Here is a 23,900-nt window from a genome sequence, read left to right on the forward strand (position 1 = left end):
TGCCCATCTACTGAGTCTGAGTGTTAAACTTGAATGACTTTTAGCAAATTAAGCATAATATTTTGTCAAGCTTTGTAATATAATGTATTCAACAATTAAAAGAGTAAACAGTAAATCAGCTCTTCAATATCTACAGGTGAATGTTGGCAGAATGAACTGTTCAACAGAGAAGTGGAACCTGATCAAAGGAAATCTTGCTCTCAAACAGGTAAATGCAGCTTGTTTACTCATCTAATGTTTAATTCTTGAAATTCGTCTCTTTGTTAAGGTTCATTTGTCTCTACAGGTACAAGCAACCGTTCTGGGCTTCCTCGCTGCTCTCGTGGCTTCGTTTCTTGAATGGATCCTGAAAGGGGAGCTGATTACAAACCATGTAGCTCTGCTTTGCGGTTGTAGCGTGGTGACGGCATTCACAGCATCCCTGCTGCAGGGTTGGAATACAACTTTTGATTCTAATTACTTTTATCAATCAAATATAAACCTTTTTTATATTTAAAGGGGTCCTATTATGCCTTTTCACTGTTTGAATGTAAGTCAGTGTTAAGTGTGTATATTTGGGCAAGTCAATTCCAAAAGGAGATTTAATAGCAATTTTAATAACTCATTTCTAATAACTGATTTATTTTATCTTTGCCATGATGACAGTGCATAATATTTGACTAGATATTTTTCAGGACACTTCTATACAGCTTAAAGTGACATTTAAAGGCTTAACTAGGTTAATTAGGTTAACTAGGCAGGTTAGGGTAATTAGGCAAGTTATTGTATAATGATGGTTTGTTCTGTAGACTATCGGAAAAAAGCTTAAAGGGGCTAATAATTTTGACCTTAAAATGGTTCTTAAAAAAATTAAAACTGCTTTTATTCTATCCGAAATAAAACAAATAAGACTTTCTCCAGAAGAAAATGGAAGTATTGGGGTGGGGAGGAGCAAAATGGCAATAACGTTGCTCCTCAGATACGTCTTGTATATCTATGGGACCCTCTTGACCAATAATCTCAGCTCAAATTGATCATATTGTGAAATATTTGATATCCCGATTCTCAAATAAATGTGAGAACACATTTGTAGTTGTTTAAACATCTTCATAAGGATTGATGAGCAAGCTTTTTTGTTTTTAAAAGATGTCTAATAGATGTCTAATAGATGTCTAATAATAGGCCAAAACTAGACTAGTCATCAAATAAACAGAAATGAATGACTACACATATAAAGTCTGTCTAATCTGTCTATTTGACAGCTAATCTAGTTTTGGGCTATTCTTAGATGTTTATTAGATTTTCACTGACAGCCCAAGTTTAGCCTTGTTTTAGCCAAGCTGTCTATGTTTAGATGTCTATTAGACGTCTATTAAAACACAAAATTGTTTGATGGGAAGTAAGAGGCTGCTTAAATAGAAGAACAAAGTAAATGTTCTGACTAAAATATCTGTTGTGAATAACACATATCTTCAGATTATACTTGCATCCTAAATGGCACACAAATCACTATGGACTTGTACACTCAATCATGTAGTGAGTCTCATCCCGAATATAATACTTATTTTTCTTACTAAACGGAACTTCAAGTCATTTCCATAGGTGATCTTTAACAGTTGCCAAATAAGTCAAATAAATGACCAAACTACCAAATAATACCTATCATAAGTATATTTGCAATTACCATCTGACATAATCATTTACGTGGAAGAATTTTTCTTTTGGAATAAATTAATAAAGTAATCCAACATCAGCATCCGCCCCCTCTGCTATGAGCAAAATTGTGCATGAAATGTTCAATATTCCACACTCATTCGTAATGGTTAAATAAGTTCATCATCTGGGTATTTACTGTATAGTGCACTTATTCTTTTAAGAATTTTTTGAGTTTTTAGTGTGAATGCACTACTATTTATACTACAAAATGGCATAGAATAGTGCATAAGTATGCAATTTTGGATGCACCTTATGAGTAAGTTGATTATTTTTATTTTGCTACTACATATACAGTGCTCAGCATAGAGTACATCCCATTTTAAAAATGAATAGTTTTATCCATTCTCAGTAAATATGGGTAATATACATTTGAAGTCAGAATTATTAGCCACCCCTTTGAATTATTTTGTCTTTTTTAAATATTTCCCAAATGATGTTTAACAGAGCAAGGAAATTTTCACAGTATGTCTGATAATATTTTTTCTTCTGAAGAAAGTCGCATTTGTTTTATTTCAGCTAGAACTAAATCAGTTTTTAATTTTTTAAAACCAATTTTAAGGTCGATATTATTAGCCCTTTTAAGCTATACTTTTTTCGATAGACTACAGAACAAACCATCATTATACAATAACTTGCCAAATTACCCTAACCTGCCTAGTTAACCTAATTAACCTAGTTAAGCCCTTAAATGTCACTTTAAGCTGTATAGAAGTGTTTTGAAAAAAATCTAGTCAAATATCAAATCTTATTTACTTTCATCATGGCAAAGATAAAATAAATCAGTTATTAGAGATGAGTTATTAAAACTATTATTTTTAGAAATATGTTGAAAAAATCTTCTCTTCGGTAAACAGAAATTGGGGAAAGAAATAAACAGGGGGCTAATAATTCTGACTACAACTGTATATTGCTGCATTTAAACAAAACAGATTTATTAAACAGATATATTTGTTAAAATAATGTTTTAGTCACAGAACATCTTTAGAAATGGAAAGATTAAACAATTAAATTCATGCAAAATATTGCAAAAAATTTTACAAACTACAACATTTCAACAACATTTTATATATTTTTTGTTTCTCTTGATTTTTGCTATTTTTAAAATTTTTATTTAATATTTTTTCCCTAACATGTTCTCTCCATGTTCGCATGGGTTCCCTCCAGGTGCTCAGGTTTCCCCCACAAGTCCAAAAACATGTGGCATAGGTGAATTGGGTAAGCTAAATTGTCCTTAGTGTATGAGTGTGAATGAGTGTGTATGGATGTTTCCCAGTGATGGGTTGCAGCCGGAAGAGCATCCGCTGCGTAAAGCATATGCTGGATAAGTTGGCGATTCATTCCGCTGTGGCAACCCCTGATTAATAAAGGGACTCAGCCGAAAAGAAAATGAATGAATGAATGCATGCATTTTTCCCTAATATATAAATTTGGGCTACAGATTTTTGAACTATTATTGTAAGTTATTTTGTTAGATTAGCTCCAGATTTGGCTTTAGTGCTGACTAAACTAATGTATATGCACAAATATAATATTGTAAAGCATTCTATAGAAAATATTAATTTAAATGAGAGATTTGTGTGGGGTGTACTCATATATGCTGAGCACTGTATGTATTCAAATGTCTTAAACATATGTTATATAATTAAAAACACTGATAAGTTTTGATTTTTGACAAGTAGTGTGCTCATCTTTCTCTGGCTCAGCGCCAGCCCCCAGAACAGGTGGAAATTGCTGCTTGCAGTGTGGCAGATACTAAAACACAATATAACCTTCACAATTATAGTCACATTACAGTCACAATGCACCAGGACAGCTAACCAATCACAACACATTTCATCAAACATGGGCCTTCATCAACTAATCGATCCATTTGTTCCAGCCTGGGGAGTAAGGTATTGCAAAAATATAAACAATGTGAAAAATAAGGATTTTTTCGAAACACCAATCAAGAGAACATAATTTAGGAGACCCCTCAAACAGAATCAAGACTTTGTTAAAGAACATAATATGACCCCTTTAAATGCTTCATGACATCAAATAAGTGAGGCATTGTTTTTGTGGTTGCTGGTTATGACTAAAAGATTCATGGCTTGTGATCTTAGCCATGCAAACCCATTTTCCATACAGGTTCATATTTAGACCTAGCATCCTCGAGTCACATTTATCTCAAATTATCTGCAATCACCAAAAATAGATCAGATTTTCAGTATGAATCTTAGAAGCAATTCCTCAGAAATGAAAAACAAGGTTAAGCTTAGAAAACATTTACAACACTCTTAAAGGAAGAGTTCACACAGAATGAAAATTCAGCTATGACCTACTCGTTCTACACCGACTTTTCAAATTATATCTTATATCTTGTTTAAGATATACTGAAGAATTTTGGAAAATAGCAGCCATTGAGTTCCATAGTATGTTTTGTTCCTCTTATAGATGTCAAAGGTTGCTTTTTCTAACATTCTTTAGAATATCTTGTATTGAAGAAAGTCATTCATTAAGTTTACAACCACTTGAGTGTGAGTAAACAGGTAGGAACTTTTGTTTTTGGGTGAACTTTACCTTTAAATTGTTAGTTTGTCGCACAAAGGATAAAAATGCAATACACTGCATTTAGAAAAGATGCAAAAAAAATCAAAGAACATACACATTATTGTATAATGATAGTTTGTTCTGTAGACAGTGGGGAAAAAATTAGCTTAAAGGGGCTAGTAATTTTGACCCTAAAATTGTTTTTAAAAAATTAAAAACTGCTTTTGTTCTAGTCGAAATAAAACAAATAAGACTTTCTCCAGAAGAAAAAAATATTATCAGACATACTGTGAAAATGTCCTTGCTCTGTTAAACATCATTTGGGAAATATAAAACAAATAATAATAAAAAATAAAGAAATCAAAGAGGCAGTAATCATTCTGACTTCAACAGTAGATACTTTTTTTTTTTTTTTTTTTTAGATTTTTGCATTTATCCCACTGTCTTTTTAGTAGGAATCCACAGGATTAGGAGTTTTGTGTGAAGGTGAAAGATTCCCCATAGCAGATTATGTTGATCACAGGGATTTAGCATGTCGACCAACAGAAAACCTGCTTAGTTTGTAAGCGTCACTAGCTGTGTTTTAATTACCCTTCAAATTGCTCAAACTGAAATTGTGAATTAAAGATACACATAGACCCACACTCTCAGAAATAAAGGAAATGGGGGAGGTACCTTTCCAAAAGGTACATTTTAGGAACCTAATGTTTACTGAAAGCAGTGGTTCCCAAAGTGGGGGTCGGAATCTCCCGGGGGGTCGTAGGACAATAGCCAATAGCCCGGGAGCATGAGCAGTGAGGCCGAAATCATGTCACGTTTCCACTGTCGGGCTAGTAGCTCCCATCGCGTCATGCAAACATCACACAACCCACCCAGTTCAGCATGAATCAGTTCAGATCAGTAAAGGAAACCGTTAAGTGTTTCAGGACATAAAAGCAAGTAATAAAATATAGGCTATAACCTATATTTCATTGCGCTCAGCAGCTATAATAAAGCTCTATATTTAAAATTACATCTTTAAATTTTACCACGTCATATAAAAACAAAACATATGTGCAGTTTTTCCCAATCCATTTGTAAAGCAGTGCTGTGCAGGACTGGATGACAGAAAAGAAGTTTCTGATGGTTTCACTCACCCAAAAAATGCTCTGTTTGGACGATTTGCTTAATATCATCGTATCCAAATTCTTTATAAATAATATTTCAAAACTCCTCTATTGTTTATTGTTTTTAGAAAATATCTAAAATCTTTTTTTCAGATAGGCCTTTGTAAAATGAAAGTTTGAAATGGCTTGAAACAGTTTATATTATTTGTATTGTATTTACCTAAATTGTTATAGCTTTTGTTTGTTTTGTATTGGTTTATTTATTTACTAATAAATAAATATCATTAATTATTATTTGTAATTCTTTACAATTCCGATGTTTGTAATTTTTTTAATGATTTCAATATAGCTTTTATCTATTATCTATATATTTTATCTAGATATGACTATTGTGTTGAGCCCTCAAAAGTGGAAGTTTTATGTCTTCCTGTTGTATTCATATTTTGTATTATCTCCAAAATAAAGAAAGAAAGAAACCCAGCTGCTCGCGGCATCAACAGAGCTATCATGCTAGTGCTCTTTCGCCCGATCTCTCTCACACACACACACACATGCATCTAAATGCGCACGTTTCATGCACAAACACTTAAGGGCAATCATAAGCAAAAAGACCCCTAGCCTATAAGGTGTTTTATGGAATATCCTTTCCTAAACTGACCAGCTGTATGGTTTTCTTTCCCTTATCTATTTATTTTTTTGGCGCATGTACTCGTGTACGATTGGAAAACTTGTGTAATGGTCGCACATCATCTTTACCAGACACTGGCAAACTCCTCCTTTCCTTCCACTCCGCTCTGAAGCCCCAGCTGGCCCTTTTTAGCCCAAGGTATTCGGCAGGCCGGATCCGGCTGCTGGCCCCGAGGAAGCCACGATTTGGCCCGATCAGGCCCCAAAAGTGACAGTGGAAACGCGTCTGGCCCTGGCTTGCCCTGGCACACTCGCTTTAGGCGCGATAGTAGAAACGCAATAATGAGCAGAAATCTAATTCATTTTTTAAACTATTAAAATTAATGTGTTTTATCCATAACCTACTGGAGAAAAAAATTGTTGTTAATAGTAACATTGTTAACATGTTAATAATAAACATTAAAAAACAGTATGCAAATAAAAAGCCATCAGCCTTTCGAATTTTTTGCGACCCCTGGGGTGATAACGTTATATTAAAGACACAATAGCATCAGATGCAGCAGATTAGTTTGGGGGTTGCAAATCACTGGCATTGTTATTTTGGGGGTCGTGGGCTGAAAAGTTTGGGAACCCCTGACTCAAAGGTACATATTAGTACCTAAAAAGAAGAGTAGTCATCTTTACGTACTAATATGTACCTTTATGATACTTGTATAATGAGATGAAAGAGAGAGAGAGATGAAATCCATGCAACAGCTGTATGGAGAACAAGACAAAAGAGTAATCAGAAAGGAATGGGTTAGACAACAGTGAACAGAGTTCATAGGGCAAGGCAAACGAGAATTCCAATAATCAGACAAGAGTCCAGACAGTAAGCCAAATCAACAGGCAAAGAGATAACACAGAGTACACTAAAGGCAAATGGTAAATCCAACAAGGCAATGGAACAAAAGAGAAACTAAGAAATGGCTTCATAGAGTTGCTATCAATGAACAGGATATACAGTTGAAGTCAGAATTATTAGCTTATTAGTTTTAATAACTCATTTCTAATAACTGATTTATTTTATCTTTGCCATGATGACAGCAAATAATATTTTACTAAATATTTTTCAAGACATTTTTCTATACAGCTTTGTGTGACATTTAAAGGCTTAACTAGGTTATTTTGGTTAACTAGGCAGGATAGTGTAATTAGGTAATTAGGCAAGTTATTGTATAATGATGGTTTGTTCTGTAGACTATCAAAAAATATAGCTTAAAGGGGCTAATAATTTTGACCTTAAAATGTTTCTTAAAAAAAATTTAAACTGCTTTTATTCTAGCCGAAATAAAACACATAAGTTTTATTTCTCCAGAAGAAAAAATATTATCAGACATACTGTGAAAATTTCCTTGCTCTTTTAAACATCGTTTGGGAAATATTTAAAATAGAAAAAAAAAATCAAAGGGGGGCTAATAACTCTGATTTCAACTATATGTAGAACAATACTCTGCCCAGAGTGAAGTTAAAGCCTGGTATTTACATATGGTGTAATAATAGCTGTGTAATAATTGAAGTGCAACATTGGAAATGTGTGTGATAATCTGAAACAATTTGTATGAAATGAGTGTTAGTGTAGCAGGACGGCAACATCTGGTGGTGAGTAGACGGAAGGACATGAAAACAACATTCACACTGTTTATTTGACTGTAAACAATGTTGTACTTTGATAGTCATTGGCTGCTAATATGATTTCGCTATTTAGAGTTTGCAAATAATACATTTATGAAATTATATTAATGAGAAAGTCAGAATGTGTGAATATAAAACCAACCTCTATGTGTAAGTTCACATACCCTGTCGTACAGGTGCAGTTCGCTGTCAGAATGCAGTCGTTTTGCGTGTTGATCATTAATTACTCAGGCCTAGTATAACGTCAACTCTGTCTTCTTTCTTTGTCTTTGGCTCGGCAGAATCTCGGTTTTTAGCTCTACATAGTGTTGAATCTGGTAATCATGGAACATTATTTCTTGCACATGACCACACAGAGCGCAAATGGACCTGTCAGATAAACGCTGCTCACTTTAACGTTAATTTTGCCCAATCACTGTGCTTATCACTGGATGACGAGCTGTTATAATATGCTGAAAGCATTATGTAAATAATATATATATAATGTGTAATCAATATATCTTATTTCTAAGACAACAAACTCTGTACGGCATCGGATATCATTCCTTCGCTGTAAATGCTAGTGCTCCCGGTTTCTTTCTGCCACCTGAATGTTTACAAACATGGTAATTGGTCTAGTGGCTGCTGTAAACTGTAAACATACACGTACAGTAGCAACATCTGTCGTTATGATTTTTTAAATTGATTATTGCGAGAGGAAAATTTGTTTTAGTTGCATTATCTTCATGGAAAGCCATAGTTCACTGTTATGAAATGAGGACATCTTGACTGCAAAACAGATCTACCTTCAGGTATAAATAAAGTAACCTAAGCTAACCTAACCAAACCTTTTAAAATAGTTTTACCTTTAGGATGAAACTTCAGCCCAACTAATTCCATTTCAATTCATGAAAATGTAATGAATTGTTATTTCTAAGCGTTTAAACAAAAATGTATTAAAGTAAAAAATACATAACCAACACAATCTCAAGGTAATTCGTAACTTTTTGATTTAGTGGCTAATTAGTATGAATTTGTACGATCTCATTCGAACAATTTAGTACGATTTGCTTATCCCCCAATGACGGTTGGGTTTTGGGGCGGGGTTGGGTGCCACACCTCCTTTTTTAAATCTTATATTTTCGTATGACTAAACTCGTACAAATTCGTACTAATTAGCCACTAAAGCGTACTTACTAAAACGTAATTAGTGACAAAACGTAAAATGGTTACGTTTCCTTGTGAGATCAGAATGACAATTTAAATTGACATTACAGCTATAATGCTTAATATTTTTATGAAAATTGCTGTACTTTTTTATGATTCTTTCGTAATTACTTTTGGTAAAGTAAATTATATATTTTATTGGTATTATATACTCCCAACCCCCACCCTTACACCTGTGGTTTTGTAATTTTTTACTTTCATAACACAACATGAATTCTTACTTTTTTTTTGGGGATATATGAAAATATTTCCAGGCATCTTAATGGTTGGTGTGATTATTGGATCCAAGAAGGTGGGTATCAACCCTGATAACATAGCCACGCCCATCGCTGCCAGTTTTGGTGACCTCATCACACTTGGACTGCTGGCTGTCATCAGTCAGGGCTTGTTTTACTGCATGGGTGAGATGCTGACCGATGACTAGTTTTCAATGGATTATTTATACTGTCTTTACAAACATTGTTGCATTAACATGTACTCTCTCTGTTTGTAGAACCTTACCCTTATATCACATACCTGGTATGCCTTTTCTTCCTGTGCCTAACACCGATGTGGGTGATTCTTTCATTTCACCACCCTGAAAGCCAAAAGCTGCTATTTTCTGGCTGGGAGCCAGTAATAACCGCAATGGTGATCAGCAGGTAATGTTCACAGCTTGGTACATCAATATAATACTCGTTCCAGAATTGTGGGTACATTTCGAGCATTTTCAATTCATTTTCTTAAAACTAGAATGATACTAATGTAGAAATGGCTACAATTGTAGAAATGAAAGTAAAAATAAATATTCCATTATTATTGAAATATAATGCAAAGTGCATTTGGGACATTCTACCAGAAACATACATTTTCACTTAAAAAATTGACAGGGCCTGGCCTTTAAGCTTGTTTTCCTCAAAAACTCATACAAAAGCAAGCATAAAATCATACTATTCAATGACAGAACACATCTAGCTTCTCCATCAAATGATGTCACTTCCTTTGAGTCATAGCTTTAAAGGTGTATTGAACGCATTTTATGCTAAATTTAATGCAAATGTGACAGGACTGACAGAAACACGGGGACAATTGTGAATTTATTATTATTATACATTTGTAGTATTTATTTGTAGAATTTATTTATAATTTCATGTTTTTAATCAACTGATGTGACTGATAACAACTTAAACTTTGCTATTTCTGAAGGTTTATTCTAAATAAGAGTTGTTAGCATAACAAAATTATTAAAGCTGTAAGTTCAATTGGGCTGAGGACAATGACAAGGTTTATACATTTAAAAAGTGTTTTTAATAAAAAACTAAAATCAGAGAACCAAATGAATTACATACTTCTTTACAGAACAACTTACAGAAATCAACCATTAGTCCATTTTATACATTTTTGGCATGACATACTTTTTATTCAACGTATTTATGTTTTTATTTCAGGGACAAATAAAGTACTTTTCTAGTAGAATGTCCCATAAATATGATAGGGAACATTTGATTATGTTGCTAAATGTTGTATAACTTATCGTTAAACTTTTGAAACCCACTAACAGGGTTGACAACAACAGAGCAGACGGTTTTTAGCTTTAGCTCAAGATGCTAACTTCAAACCAGATATATGTCATGTCGAAAACAATATATTATGCACTTTCACCATGTTATAGTTTTCAAAATGTGAATGTGAGGTTCATTGAAAAATCACAATAATAGAGTTGACGTAATTCATCTAATCTTGGTGGATCCTAAAACTTTTGTTCAAATGAATGAGAGAAGAATAAATGACATGCCTCAATGCCTTCTAGAGATTCCTGACAGAGGAAGTGACATCACTTAGAGCAATTCACGCACTTTTTTTTATCAGCGCTTTAAAGATAGTTATACCTTTTTATTTATGTCAAAGCTGATAGATTAAAACGGCTGAAAGGACATGATGGTGTTTACCCTAACCTACGTATTATTCAGTCACAATATGGTGCCAAACAATCAAAAACAGTGCGGGTGTCACAGCCAGGCCAGGTTCTTTCCACTCACAGTCAGCACAGTCACCATAATCACCCCATTACAGTTACCTGAATTCTGATTACCCCGGACCTGCACATCATCAGGTCATCACCAGTCATTACATCAGCCCTATAAAAACCACCGCCATTGTGTCTGGTCTTGTTGCTATTATGAAGGACTATATTCTCCTCATGGGCAGTGGCAATTTCTATTCCAAGTTTACTTCCCTTTCTTGTTTCTCTATGATCTCCAGTGTCTACATATCTCCCTTGTAGTGTGGATTTCTATTGGTCCCTTCTGGTTGTTGTTGATCCCTGATCCCATCTCTCTATGTGCCTGGCTTTAATTACTCCTCCTGTTGCTCCGATTTCATCTGGTCATCCATATCCATCCTGCAACACATCCCCATTGAGTTCCATTATCTACCTGCCATCCTCTATAAATAAACTGTTATCATACTTGCATCTCTGGTTCACTTCTCCTTCTGTGACCGGTGGAAAAAGACAAGCATATATTTATGGATTTGAATGTACTGACTGACAGTCAAGACGATTGGAGTAATAAAACACAAGATATGAAAATTAGCATTCTTTTATTTAAAAATTCAGTCAATTCATATAGTGGGTGTCTTTAGTTACAAACATTATTTTTTGTGATAAATTGACATGATTTGTGGTATTATTCATAACTCTTTCATTTACAATTTTTGTTTCTAAAATAGGTTTATCTTGGAGATGAAAAATCTACCCACAATTTTTGAATCAATCGATTTTATAATCAATAAGTCAATCATGGAGCTTTTTGTGATGAAGCAACTGTATGTTGTTTTTTTTCCCTCAAGTTTTGGAGGATTAATTCTGGACCGAACAATCACATATCCACAGCTTGATGGTCTTGTTCTCTACACTCCTGTTATAAATGGTGGGTCACTCAAACAAAACTCATGCTCTGAACAAATGTGAATCAAATGTGTTTCAAAATGTCTTTTCCTTAAGGTGTTGGTGGTAACCTGGTTTCCATTCAGGCCAGTCGTATAGCCACATATCTTCATTTCAAGTGTCCCCTGGGCGAGCTTCCAGAAGGCACTAAAGGATGCTACTGCCCCTGCCGCAACTTTTGCTCCAAAGGTAAAGTTCCTGAGATACTCATTTTCATTCTTTGTCTGTATCATTTAGAGTAAAAGAAAGATTTAAATACTTTAGCACTAGTGACACTAAATGATGATTCCCTGATGTTCTCATGTTTTAAGTTTATACACTCAACAGCCACTTTATTAGGTACACTGCTCCAATTGCTCCTTAACGCAAATTTATAATCAGCCAATCACATGGCGGCAACTCAGTGCATTTAGGCATGGTCAAGATTATCTGCTGCAGTTCAAACTGAGCATCAGAATTATGAAGAAAGGTGATTTAAGTGATTTAAGGGTTGTTGGTGCCAGACTGGCTGGTCTGAGATTTTCAGAAACCGCTGATCTACTGGGATTTTCACACACAACCATCTTTAGGGATTACAGAGAATGCTCCGAAAAAGAGGAAATATCCAGTGAGCGGCAGTTCTGTTAGCCAAATGCCTTGTTTATGCCAGAGGTCAGAGGAGAATGGCCAGACTGGTTGGAGCTGATAGAAAGGCAACAGTAACTCATATAACCACTAATTACAACCAAGGTATGCAGAAGAGCATCTCTGAATGCACAACACATCCGACCTTGAGGCGGATGAGCTACAACAGCAGAAGACCTCACCGGCTGCCACTCCTGTCAGCTAAGAACAGGAAACTGAGGCTACAATTCGCACAGGCTCACCAAAAATTGGACAATAGAAGGTTAGAAAAACGTTGCCTTCTCTGAGTCTTGATTTCTACTGCATCCTTCGGATAATAGGGTCAGAATTTGGCATCAACAATATGAAAGCGTGGTGGTGGTGTAATGGTGTGTGGGATATTTTCTTGGCACACTTTGGGCCCATTTGAGTGTCGTGTCAACGCCACAGCCTACCTGAGTATTGTTGCTGACCATGTCCATCCCTTTATGACCACAGTGTACCCATCTTGTAATGGCTACTTCCACCAGGATAACGCAATAGAGCACCTCTGAGTTATGGAGGAACAGGAGATTCGCATCATGGATCTGCAGCCGACAAATCTGCAGTAACTGTGTGATGCTATCATGTCAATATGGGCCAAGATCTCTGAGGAATATTTCCAGTGCCTTGTTGAATCTATGCCACGAAGGATTAAGGCAGTTCTGAAGGCAAAATTATGAGTTAACAAATTGAAATTGTGAGAAAACTGAATTGTGCGATATAAACCCACAGTTGGAAATGTTAACTCAAAATTTGAGTTTACATTTTGCTGTTATTATTTTTGTTTCCTCAGAATAATGACTTTATAAGTTAATTGCAAGTTTATAGTAGTATTTCACTTTTTTTGCCTAATTTTCAGTCCTTGCAATCCTAAATTTATATCTCACAATTTTAAAGAAAAACATAAAAAATGCCAAATATAAACTGGGTTATTGTAAGTTTATTGCAATGTTACACATTTTTTTGTAATTCAAGAGTGTACATCTTGCAATTTGTAGAAAAAGTTTTTAAAAATTTTTTTTAGAAATTGCAAATTTATAGCAATTATTTTACATTTCTGACATTTTACCTTTAAAGTTTATAGCTCAAAATTCTCAGAATTCATAACTTGAAGTTCTGACGAAAAAATTGATGTAGTTGCAAATGATTTGCTTCAAATTTCCTTGAACAAACTAACAAATAGTTTGCGTGTGTGTGTGTGTGTGTGTGTGTGTGTGTGTGTGTGTGTGTGTGTGTGTGTTTAGAATTGTGACTTTTTTGGAACTGTGACTTTATAGCAGCATGTTTTTTTTTTTTTTATGAATTGAGGACAAACGGAGGTGAGGATCGAAATGTAGATTTATTAAAAAAGCATGATTAGACAAGCGGGGGTCAAATCAGTGGCATCCAGCAGTATCAGGGGCAAATTCAATAAAGTAATCCAAAGCACAGACAAGGGTCGGAAAAGGCACCAAACAATCAATAATCCAGACAGTCCAAGGCAAGAAACACAAGAATCCGTTAAACAAAGAATAGCTAAAACAGATGTGTTAAAAACAACACAACCTGGATTATGTCTTAACACGAGGCAAATATTAATCTTTAAAATAATGTATGTACAAAAATTCTGAGGTGGGGTGACACGGTGGTTCAGTGGTTAGCACTGTCGCCTCACAGCAAGAAGGTCGCTGGATCGAGTCCCGGCTGTGTCAGTTGGCATTTCTGTGTGGAGTTTGCATGTTCTCGCTGTGTTCGTGTGCGTTTCCTCCAGGTGCTCTGGTTTCCCCCACAGTCCAAAAACATATAGGTAAATTGAATAAACTAAATTGACCATTGATCAAGAAATCAAATTAAGACGTGGAGTATGCCAATTTTAGTCGCATTATTGAAGTTTAGTACAAACATGTAAACACCTTAATCAAACTATTACCGTCATGTAGGATTATCCAAGCATTTTGTGACAGGGTATTCCATACTCACACGGCTGTTTGACACTATTCTTTGCACCTATCGAGTCAGTGAAGGACCACAGCACCTGCATTGCAGAATGCGGAGGTTTTTATTTTTTCATTCAGGGTGCGGAATCAAATTCCAATAAAACAACACTCTTCCAAAAGTCCTTACTTCATACATGCATCCGATGCCTCAGTTTGTCACAGGGGTATGCATGAAATGTTCCTGAATGAAATTGAAAGTGCCAAACTGCAATTAAAGTTGAAAATTTGCAAATGAAACACCTGAAATTACATGCAACTCCAGAGGAAATGTGGATAGTGCGGTGACACAATGACGTTAATCGATCTATGTGCTGTAACATGTAAAACATAATGAAAGGAACTCATGTAAACACCTTAATCATATTATTGTTTTATTCAGTATAAGGCAAATAATTTGATTACTGATGTCCATGTAAAAACGTAATCACTGTATTTGAAACTGGTACAACAGAATCAAGGAAATGTGAAACAGCTGGCATGGAGTGATTTGGTAAAATGCAGAGTGGGAGATGTAGTCCTAGTGAATTGCCTGGGCGCAGGATGAATGGAGTGTCCTGTAGTGAGTCTCATGGACACTCCAGCTGATTATCAATACACATTCTCACATTTGACTTTTTTCTTTTATTAGTAATTTTAAAGCTCACAATTCTGACTTTTATTCTCAGAATTTCTCAGAACTTAAACTTTTAAAAAAAAATCTGCATAGTGTGATGTTAATTTGCAATTGCACATTAACCTTTTAGTTTACATTTTGTAGTTCTGACATTTTTCTCATTATTTCTTTGATGTAGCTGATGTGCTATTTAACCCTCTATAGGGCATCATCATTTATAAATGACACTAAGAAAATTCATTCATTCTTTCATTCATTCATTTTCTACTGCTTTTCCGTGGCCGGGTTGTGGGGGCATCAGTCTTAGGAGAGATCCCCAGACTTCCCTCTCCACAGACACTTCCTCCAGCTCCACCGGGGGGATCCTGAGGCGGTCCCAGGCCAGCTGAGAGACAAAGTCCCCCCAGCGTGTCTTGGATCTTCCCCGAGGCCTCCTCCCGGTGGGACATGCCTGGAACACCTCCCTAGGTAGGCGTCCAGGAGGCATCCGAAACAGAGCCCGAGCCACCTCAGCTGACTTCTCTCGATGTGGAGGAGCAGCGGCTCTACTCCAAGCTCCTCCTGGGTGTCAGAGCTTTTTACCCTATCCATAAGGGTGCGCCCTGCCACCCTTCGAAGGAAACTCATTTCGGTCGCTTGTATCCAAGATCTTGTCTATTCAGTCATGACCAAAAACTCATGAACATAGGTGAGAGTAGGAATGTAGATTGACCGGTAAATTGAAAGCTTTGCCTTTCTGCTCAGCTCCTTCTTCACCACAACCGCCCGGTACATCGACTGCATTACTGCTGCCGCTGCACCAATCCGCCTGTCAGTCTCACGTTCCATCCTTCCCTCACTCGTGAACAAAACCCCAAGATCCTTGTTTTACTTTACTTACCTGGGGTAAGGACTTTCCTCCAACCTGAAGATGGCAAACCACCTTTTTTCCGGTGGAGCACCATGGCCTCAGACTTGGAGGTGCTGATTCTCATTCCAGCTGCGTCAGACTAGGCAGCAAACCGCCCCAGTGCATGCTGAAGGTCCATGTTTGATGAAGCCAACAGAACAACATCGTCTGCGAATAACAGAGATGAAATCCTGTGGTCCCCGAACCGGACTCCCTCCAGCCTTGAAATTCCTTGAATTGGTGACAAGGAGCGGCCCTGCTGGAGTCCAACATGCTCTGGAAACAAGTCTGACTTATTGCCGGCAATGCGAACCAGACTCCTACTCTGTTCATACAGGGACGAGACAGCCCTTAACAGAACGCCTCTGACCCCATACTCCCTGAGCATCCTCCACAGAATGCCATGAGGGACACAGTCAAATGCCTTCTCCAAGTCCACAAAACACATGTGAACTGATTAGGCATACTCCCAAGAACCCTCGAGAGGGTATAGAGCTGGTCAAGTGTACCACGGCCCGGACGAAAACTGCATTGTTCCTCCTGGATCCTAGGTTCAACCATCGGCTGGATCCTCCTCTCCAGTACCCTGGCATAGACTTTCCCTGGGAGGCTGAGGAGTGTGATAGTTGAAAACACTAATGATGTTTAAACATTAAAATTAAATCTTAGTAATGTCACATGACATCTCCTTCAGCCAATGAAACTAAAAGATAGTTGCCATTTGCTTTACATAATTGGAAAACAGGAACTAAATGAGACATCAGCACACATTAGGTGAATCTTGAGTCTTGAGTTTCAGGAAATATTACATATGTTCTAAAAGCAATTTAGTGGTATATGAAGAAATTTAATACAAATAAAGGTTTTTGACATGTTTCTGAAACACAAGACATTGATTGACTTTTTTTTCTAGACAGGGAAATTGTATTTGAATGTGTGAAGTTTCAGATAAGTTTCCAAAAATTATTAGCCCTGATGGGACAAAGTCAGTTATAAATGATGGCAAATTAAAACAAAGTCAGATGTACAAAACAAATTATGGAAAATGATTTTAGCCTTAAATACTCTAGAAATAAATAGTAGTGATTTTTTTAGATGTGATTTCATAATTAGTCCTATAGAGGGTTAATTGTATAGCATTAGCTCAGAACTCATTGTATGACATTTGTTGTATGTCTCACAGTTCTGACTTTTATATTCTAAGATATAAACTCAGAATTACAACAAAAGTCATTAGAAAAAAAATTAACATTTATGGTAATATCTCACATTTCTTACAGGAAGAAATGAGTTTTGTGAGATGTAAACTAAGAATTGTGAGAGAGAAAATCATAAATCTGGCTTTCTATGGCTACGACTCAAAAATAAACTTGGTTTAACCTCAATTCGTTAAAAATTATTGTCAGTACAGTTATTTCTTGAATTTCACTTGCTGTATAATGGGCCTTTTAATATTAACAAAAATTTTCAAGATTTAAAGATTTTAAAACAAAGCTAAAAAAAAATTTTTTGCATTGCTTCTGGCAGGGCCGAATGGAAGATCAGCACAGGTGCTGCTCACATTGGTCGCTCCAGGCCACCTGGTCTTCATCTACACAATTTACATAATACAAGGCTCCCAATCTCCACCCACTGCTGTCTTCATTTTCTTCTACTTTGTTGCTGCATTCACACAGGTGAGTGAGAAAGGTGTTACTGTGTGTTTCAGGCTGTGCCTTCATTTTCAAATGTTTTAGAATGAAAACGCTCCTCATCCAGACTGGCGCTATTACTGCATTTCAGAAAAATGGTTTCAGTCCACATTATAGAGCCTAAAATGAATGATACATGACTATTCATGCACATATTTTACCAGCATTTGAGCTTATTTACTGGTTATGCTTGACAAATCAGAGAATGATACTCAATGGTACAGAAGACTGGTAAGAGAGCAATATACAACTGTGCCTCCATTTTCAAAAGTTTGCGTGTCTCTTTGTCTATACTGAAGTGGAACACCAGAATTGTCAAACTATAACTGCTTTTTATGCACCATTTACACTAATGTATTTTCATTTTAAAATGTAGTTACTGGTGTCCACACAACTCCAGCGTCTTCGACCTGTGAAGACAGAGCATTTTGAAAATGCTGAAGACCCTATTTTAGTTTGGATTTAGATTCATTTTTACTGAAATGCGGGACAAGGAATGAAAATGAAAACACACTAATTTAAAAGCAGCCTTAGGCCTTGATCACACTGAACACAATTTTTCAGATGAGAAGTGCCTTTCTAAAGTGGTTTTCTAATGGCTGCTGCATTTTGCACGCTGTATGTATGCCCTACACACCTCATGTTTTTGCCTTTGCGCTCGGTGCGCTTGCAGTTGAAAAAAAGTCAACTCTGAGCAGAAAAAGCACAATACATTAGTCACATCTTTTATCATTGTCCAATCAAATGAATGCAGAGGTGGGGTTTCCGTTCAAGTGACAGTGTTTGTTGTCAAGATTACTAAGGAGACTTTTAAAGACGGAGAAGAGTATAGTGGTCACTGTTTTGAGTTATCCAGAGCTGTATGACAACACATATCCTGAATATCACAAAATTATTAAAAATTACAATTATAAACATATCAACAGCAGCACTTGTATACAATAAGCAGCCTATTCAATGGTTGCCTAGTGACAAAAAGCGCAGCACACTTCTTTTTTTCTTGTGAACAAAAAAAGGCAATACGATGTGCCTCGTGTTCTTTGGCCTCTTATGCTGGATTCACACCATAGACTGTAAAAGATATGGATGTAGTATCCGTGACGTCACCCATAGGTTTCTGAAGAACCCAAAAGAAGCTACCAGTAGGCGTGACCAACTGTCGCCATTTTGTTTGCGCGTCATCACACAGACCAGGGGATACCAAACAAGGGCAAAGAGGAGGAGCGTGAGCGGAGTTACAGACACCTGCTAGCATTTTGCTTAGACGGGCTTTCCTATGGGAGAAACGATTAATACTTCATTACCTGCGACTCGTTTGTGTTCTGACCACATGTGCTTGGTTGTACACTATATCAATAAATTGTTTAGACTTTTAAAAACACTGTTGTAATACATTGAGCCACTAAACATTGTTCTCATGACGTTTTTATACAGGAGGAAAACGTGAGTTACATCCAAATACTTCAGATACAGTCTGTGTTAGTAAATGCAAGGCTACTTAGGAAATGACATTTCAGATGACTGTTCTAGAGCCTACAGCTAATCAATCTATCAGATTCTGGAGTGCATTACAGGTCTAAAGAAAAATATAAATGATCTTAAATAAAACAAATACATTTATAAAGATGGTATATAAGTATATAATTTCACTCACCTGGGAAATAGAGGCCACGTGAATGGTTTGTGAGCACAATTAAGTGCACACAGCATGCTATATCTTCTGATAATTGTAAGAAATAATTCCAAAAGGCAGCTGACTGTGTAAAGCCACAAAAAACAAAACAAAAATACAATTTATATTCTGAGTTCAGCAGCTAATCAGCTGGAATCAGCTGAGGTGAAGTGACTAGCGAGACCTACCTGTCACTCAAGTGGTCACGGCCTTAATTTTGCAAACTAAATAAAACCAAACATAAAGGAAACGGATGAGTTATAAAAAAAATCACCCCCCTCACAGTTGTCATGAAGGGTAATATTAGCTATATGACCCAAAATCGTTCTTTGTACTGGGCTGTAAACATCAATTTTTCTGCTGTAAAGTTGGCCTTTTAACAGTGGGCTCAATAGAAATTTGCTGGATATGGAGCCAGGACTAGCGGAATTTAGCTGAATTTCGATTCACACCAAATGCTGAATAAAGTGTCCTTTCAAGAGTTATATTCAAAGTCAATGCAAATGTGCAAATATAGGCAAATTACCATCGCACTGTGCAAATGATGTGGAATACGCGATATATCTACCATGCGAGTTCAAATAATTGTGTGGACACCAGGTGTAACTGTAACAAACTTAGTGTAAACGCACCCTTGGCATTTTTAAAACGCTCCATTTTTACCAGTCGGAGATCCTGGAGCAGTGTGGATGGCAGGTAACCGTAACAAAATGCATGTTGTTTGAAGAAAAAGAAAACGCAATTGAGAATTGATGTGTATCTGAATCTTCTTCAATGCAGGTGCTCCTCCTGATGAGCATCGCTGATGTGATGGTTCATTGTTTGTGGAGATACGGCAGGGATCCCGATAGCTACTCCATCCCATATCTGACAGCTTTGGGGGATCTTTTGGGCACTGCCTTACTTGCACTGTGTTTTTTTCTGAAGTCACTGGTGACATAATTTACAGATTTCATTTGATCTTATCTTTCAGCACTCTCTGATGTGCTAGTATACATCTTTGTCATTCCTCTCCACAATTCAGCCAATTGACTTAGTGGATGACTTAACTTGAAATAGTTTAAATCACTGTATTCAATTCAATGAATCGCATGTGACAATAGTAGCAACTTCTCATGGCTGCCATATAGCCATGTGCACTGAATAAACAGCTGCTACTGTTGTTTGTTTCTGCAAGTCATCTTAAATATTTGATTTTAGCATATCTTCCTGGATCATTAATTTAAGTCAATTGTGAAATTTTTATTCTTAAAGTGAACAATTAGTCCATGCAAGTTAAATAATCCACTGAAAAAAATAGGTTGTCTTGGTAATCTTGAATGAAAGTCTTACCATTTGCTTCCACTCTTGGGGGAACCTGAGGTCTTCCATAGCAACTACATATTGATACCCAGTTTATAATAAATGTCTTTAAATGACTTTAAATTAGTTAGATATAAACAAAGGCCAGCTCCAAATGGGCAGGTCAGACCCAAACAGATGTTGATCCAGGAACATGACCTAATTGGTGAAATCACACTAAACCTACCCCTTAGAGTAACCTGTTGTGTTTCATTCCTAAACCTACCCCAATAAAAAAAAGTAATTATTGTTGTACAGTGTCAGAAAAATGATGCTATTATGTACACATTTTTAGTAGCCGCAGCTGTAACCCTTCTAGCCGTAACCCAGGCCTAGGAGATCTCCAGGCTGCAGCGGTATATACTTGAATTAAATTGCTTTGATTGGAAATATTTGGCAACCACATACAGTTTGTGGGTTTAATTTTTATATTTATGAATTGATGTTCATGATGCATTTTAAAGAGTATAAAAACTAATGTATCAAAAGTAAAAACAATTGATGACAATTCATTAAAAAGAAAATGACACAATTTAATGGCATATGATTTTTTTTATTTGATTTATGAAAGAATTTTGAATGTTTTGAAAAATCCATTGTTCCTTGTTTACTACTTTTACAACATTTGTAGTTGTTTTTAACAATGTTATTTAATACCCAATACATTTTACTTATCAGTTGTCTTTTTGTGTTTATAATAGAAAATTACAAAAAATAAGAATTTTAAATTGTTTTCTAGAGCAGAGGTTTCCAAACTGTGGAGCGTGCCAGCACCTATTAAGGAGGGGCGCGAGACATTGAGGTGTGCTCTCGAGTAAACTTTGATGACGATTCTTATTTTTATGCATTCACTAGAGGGAATAATATGATTAACGCTAGCTCCACAGCTATCTATCAGGCACCTGTAGAGTTGATGCGTTCTAATTAAATATATACAAATAAAATGGACCGGGTGCTTTTTAAAATAACGACGATGAATAAATGAAAGTCAAACCGGTGAGCTGTCTGACAAAAAAGTGCCCTTTTGAATCAAATCAGCAGGATGCCCTTCTGGATCTTTCACTTACTTTGAACACTACTGACTACGTTTACATGGACATCAGTAATAGTTATTTGCCTTAATCTGAATAAGACAATAATATAAAAGTGAATTCACGAGTCTCATGTAATTTTTGGTGAAAAATCGTATTAAAGTATTGTTGCCCATGTAAACATACTCAATGTTTGACTCAACCATACCATCAGGGCTCTGCGAACTTGACTTTGCGAAGCAGCATTTTCTTAATGTACATACATCAATAGCAAGTATGCTATGGCTTGTGCTTATTGACAGTGGAAGATTTACAGTTAGTAGTGTCAGGAATCAGACCACAGATTAGCATGTTGTCCTCACAGAAAAGGGCTCAGCCATCACACTGAATCAGATAAGCGATATATTTATGTTTCAGTGTAATTAATTCTACACACTTTAAACGCAGCAAGTAACATTCAATTCACCTTAATTTGTATAGCGCTTTTACAATGTAGATTGTGTCAAAGCAGCTTCACATTAAAGATCATAGTAAATTAAAATAGTGTCAGTTCAGTTTTTAGTGATTAAGTTCAGTTCACTTTAGCTCAGTTCAGTGTGGTTTAATAATCGCTACTGAGAGTCCAAACACTGAAGAGCAAATCTATCAATGCGCAGCTCTACAGATCCTGAATCATGCAAGCTAGTGGCAGCAGCAGCGAGGAAAAAACTTCACCAATTGGCGAAAATGAAGATAAACCTCGAGAGAACCAGGCTCAGATGGGTACGACCATTTCTCCACTGGCCAAACGTCTTGTGCAGAGCTGCAGTCTCAGTGCCGGAGGCTGGAAGCTGGACCTCAGCAAAGACTCGTCAGTCCCTGGAGCGCCACAGGAATCAGTCTCATGCTTTCCTTGGATCTTGGATCGAATCAGTGGCGTTGCATAGTCTGAGGGCCTCGGGATGAGTATGCCCAGGTGGAAGTAGAGAATAAAGAGAATAATTAGCATAGCTGCTGTTCATAGTGTATATAAACGAGATGCAGAAACCTGTGTGGAGCACATTCATGTATCATACCGCTAAGTGATGCAATGGGTGTATGCTTTACTAAAAAGATTTTTTAATGTTGTTTTGAACTGCGAGAGTGTGTCTGAGCCTCGGATGTTATCAGGAAGGCTATTCCAGAGTTTAGGAGCCACAAATGAGAAGGCTCTACCTCCTTTACTCAATTTTGCTATTCGAGGTACTACCAGAAGCCCTGAGTTTTGAGATCTTAAAGAGCGGGTTGGATTGTAGCGAGACAGAAGGTTGGTTAGATAAACAGGAGCTAGATTATTTAAAGCTTTATAGGTAAGAAGCAATATTTTAAATTCAATATGAAACTTAACAGGCAGCCAGTGTGACGAGGATAAAAATGGGATGATATGATCATATTTTCTAGACCTTGTAAGAACTCTGCATTTTGTACTAGCTGAAGTTTATTAATAGAGGATGCTGGGCAGCCAGCAAACAGAGCATTACAGTAATCCAGCCTTGAAGTCATAAAAGCATGGACTAGCTTTTCTGCATCTGAGATGGATAGCATACGTGATTTACCGATATTTCTCAGATGAAAGAAGGCAGTTTTTGTGACTGGGGATATATGATTTTCAAAAGTTAAATTGCTGTCTAATATGACACCCAGATCTTTTATAGTAGAGCTAATGCTAACTTTGTATCCCTCCAATTGTATTAACATGTATTATGCCAGTGCGTAAACTATTAAATTAAAGTAATTTAAAGTAATTCTAAAACAAAAAAGTACAGTAAATATATTAAACATTAAGTCTATAAAATAAACTATTAAAAGTGCTGATAATCACAGGTCTATGATTGTAAGTGTTGTATTGTCGACTTTCAGGTTGTATTTCAGCTTTGATGTGCTTTTTAAATGAATAAATAAAAAACAAAGCAGCTGCTGCTTGCTGTCGCGACTGCAATAAGATCCAATGGACGGTCAATCGCTTTCACTCCAGAATGGCGGAATCACTGGGTGCTGCTGCTGCAATGGAACGTTCTATTGAGTGTCGCCTCTTGGTGATTCTAAGCTTATTGGTAATGGTCAATATGGTGAATAAAGTCCCGCCTACTAGTACAGTAGCCAATCATCAATCGCTATATGGCAAATAAAGCCCACCGTCTAGTACAGGAGCCAATTATCAATCGCTATAGACTGACGATACTCCGGAGGAAGGGCTTAGACCAGACGTCAGTTTCTGCAGATTTTGTGTGATTTGGACGTTTAGAAATGAAACTAAAGAG

General features: G+C 36.4%; 1 protein-coding gene across 1 annotated transcript in view; it reads left to right on the forward strand.

The window, feature by feature from the left end:
- The window catches only part of slc41a2a (solute carrier family 41 member 2a), a 28,310-nt gene extending 7,247 nt beyond the window's left edge, over positions 1-21,063 (forward strand). The window contains exons 4-11 of the mRNA XM_056451795.1: positions 137-208; positions 287-431; positions 9,092-9,238; positions 9,331-9,478; positions 11,667-11,746; positions 11,821-11,952; positions 17,414-17,562; positions 20,030-21,063. Of these exons, the coding sequence (XP_056307770.1) occupies positions 137-208; positions 287-431; positions 9,092-9,238; positions 9,331-9,478; positions 11,667-11,746; positions 11,821-11,952; positions 17,414-17,562; positions 20,030-20,191 (1,035 nt within the window). The 3' untranslated portion in view covers positions 20,192-21,063. The remainder of the gene's footprint in view (positions 1-136; positions 209-286; positions 432-9,091; positions 9,239-9,330; positions 9,479-11,666; positions 11,747-11,820; positions 11,953-17,413; positions 17,563-20,029) is intronic.
- The last annotated feature ends 2,837 nt before the right edge of the window (positions 21,064-23,900 follow it).

Source organism: Danio aesculapii, chromosome 25 (genome assembly GCF_903798145.1).
Source record: "Danio aesculapii chromosome 25, fDanAes4.1, whole genome shotgun sequence".
NCBI lineage: Eukaryota > Metazoa > Chordata > Actinopteri > Cypriniformes > Danionidae > Danio > Danio aesculapii.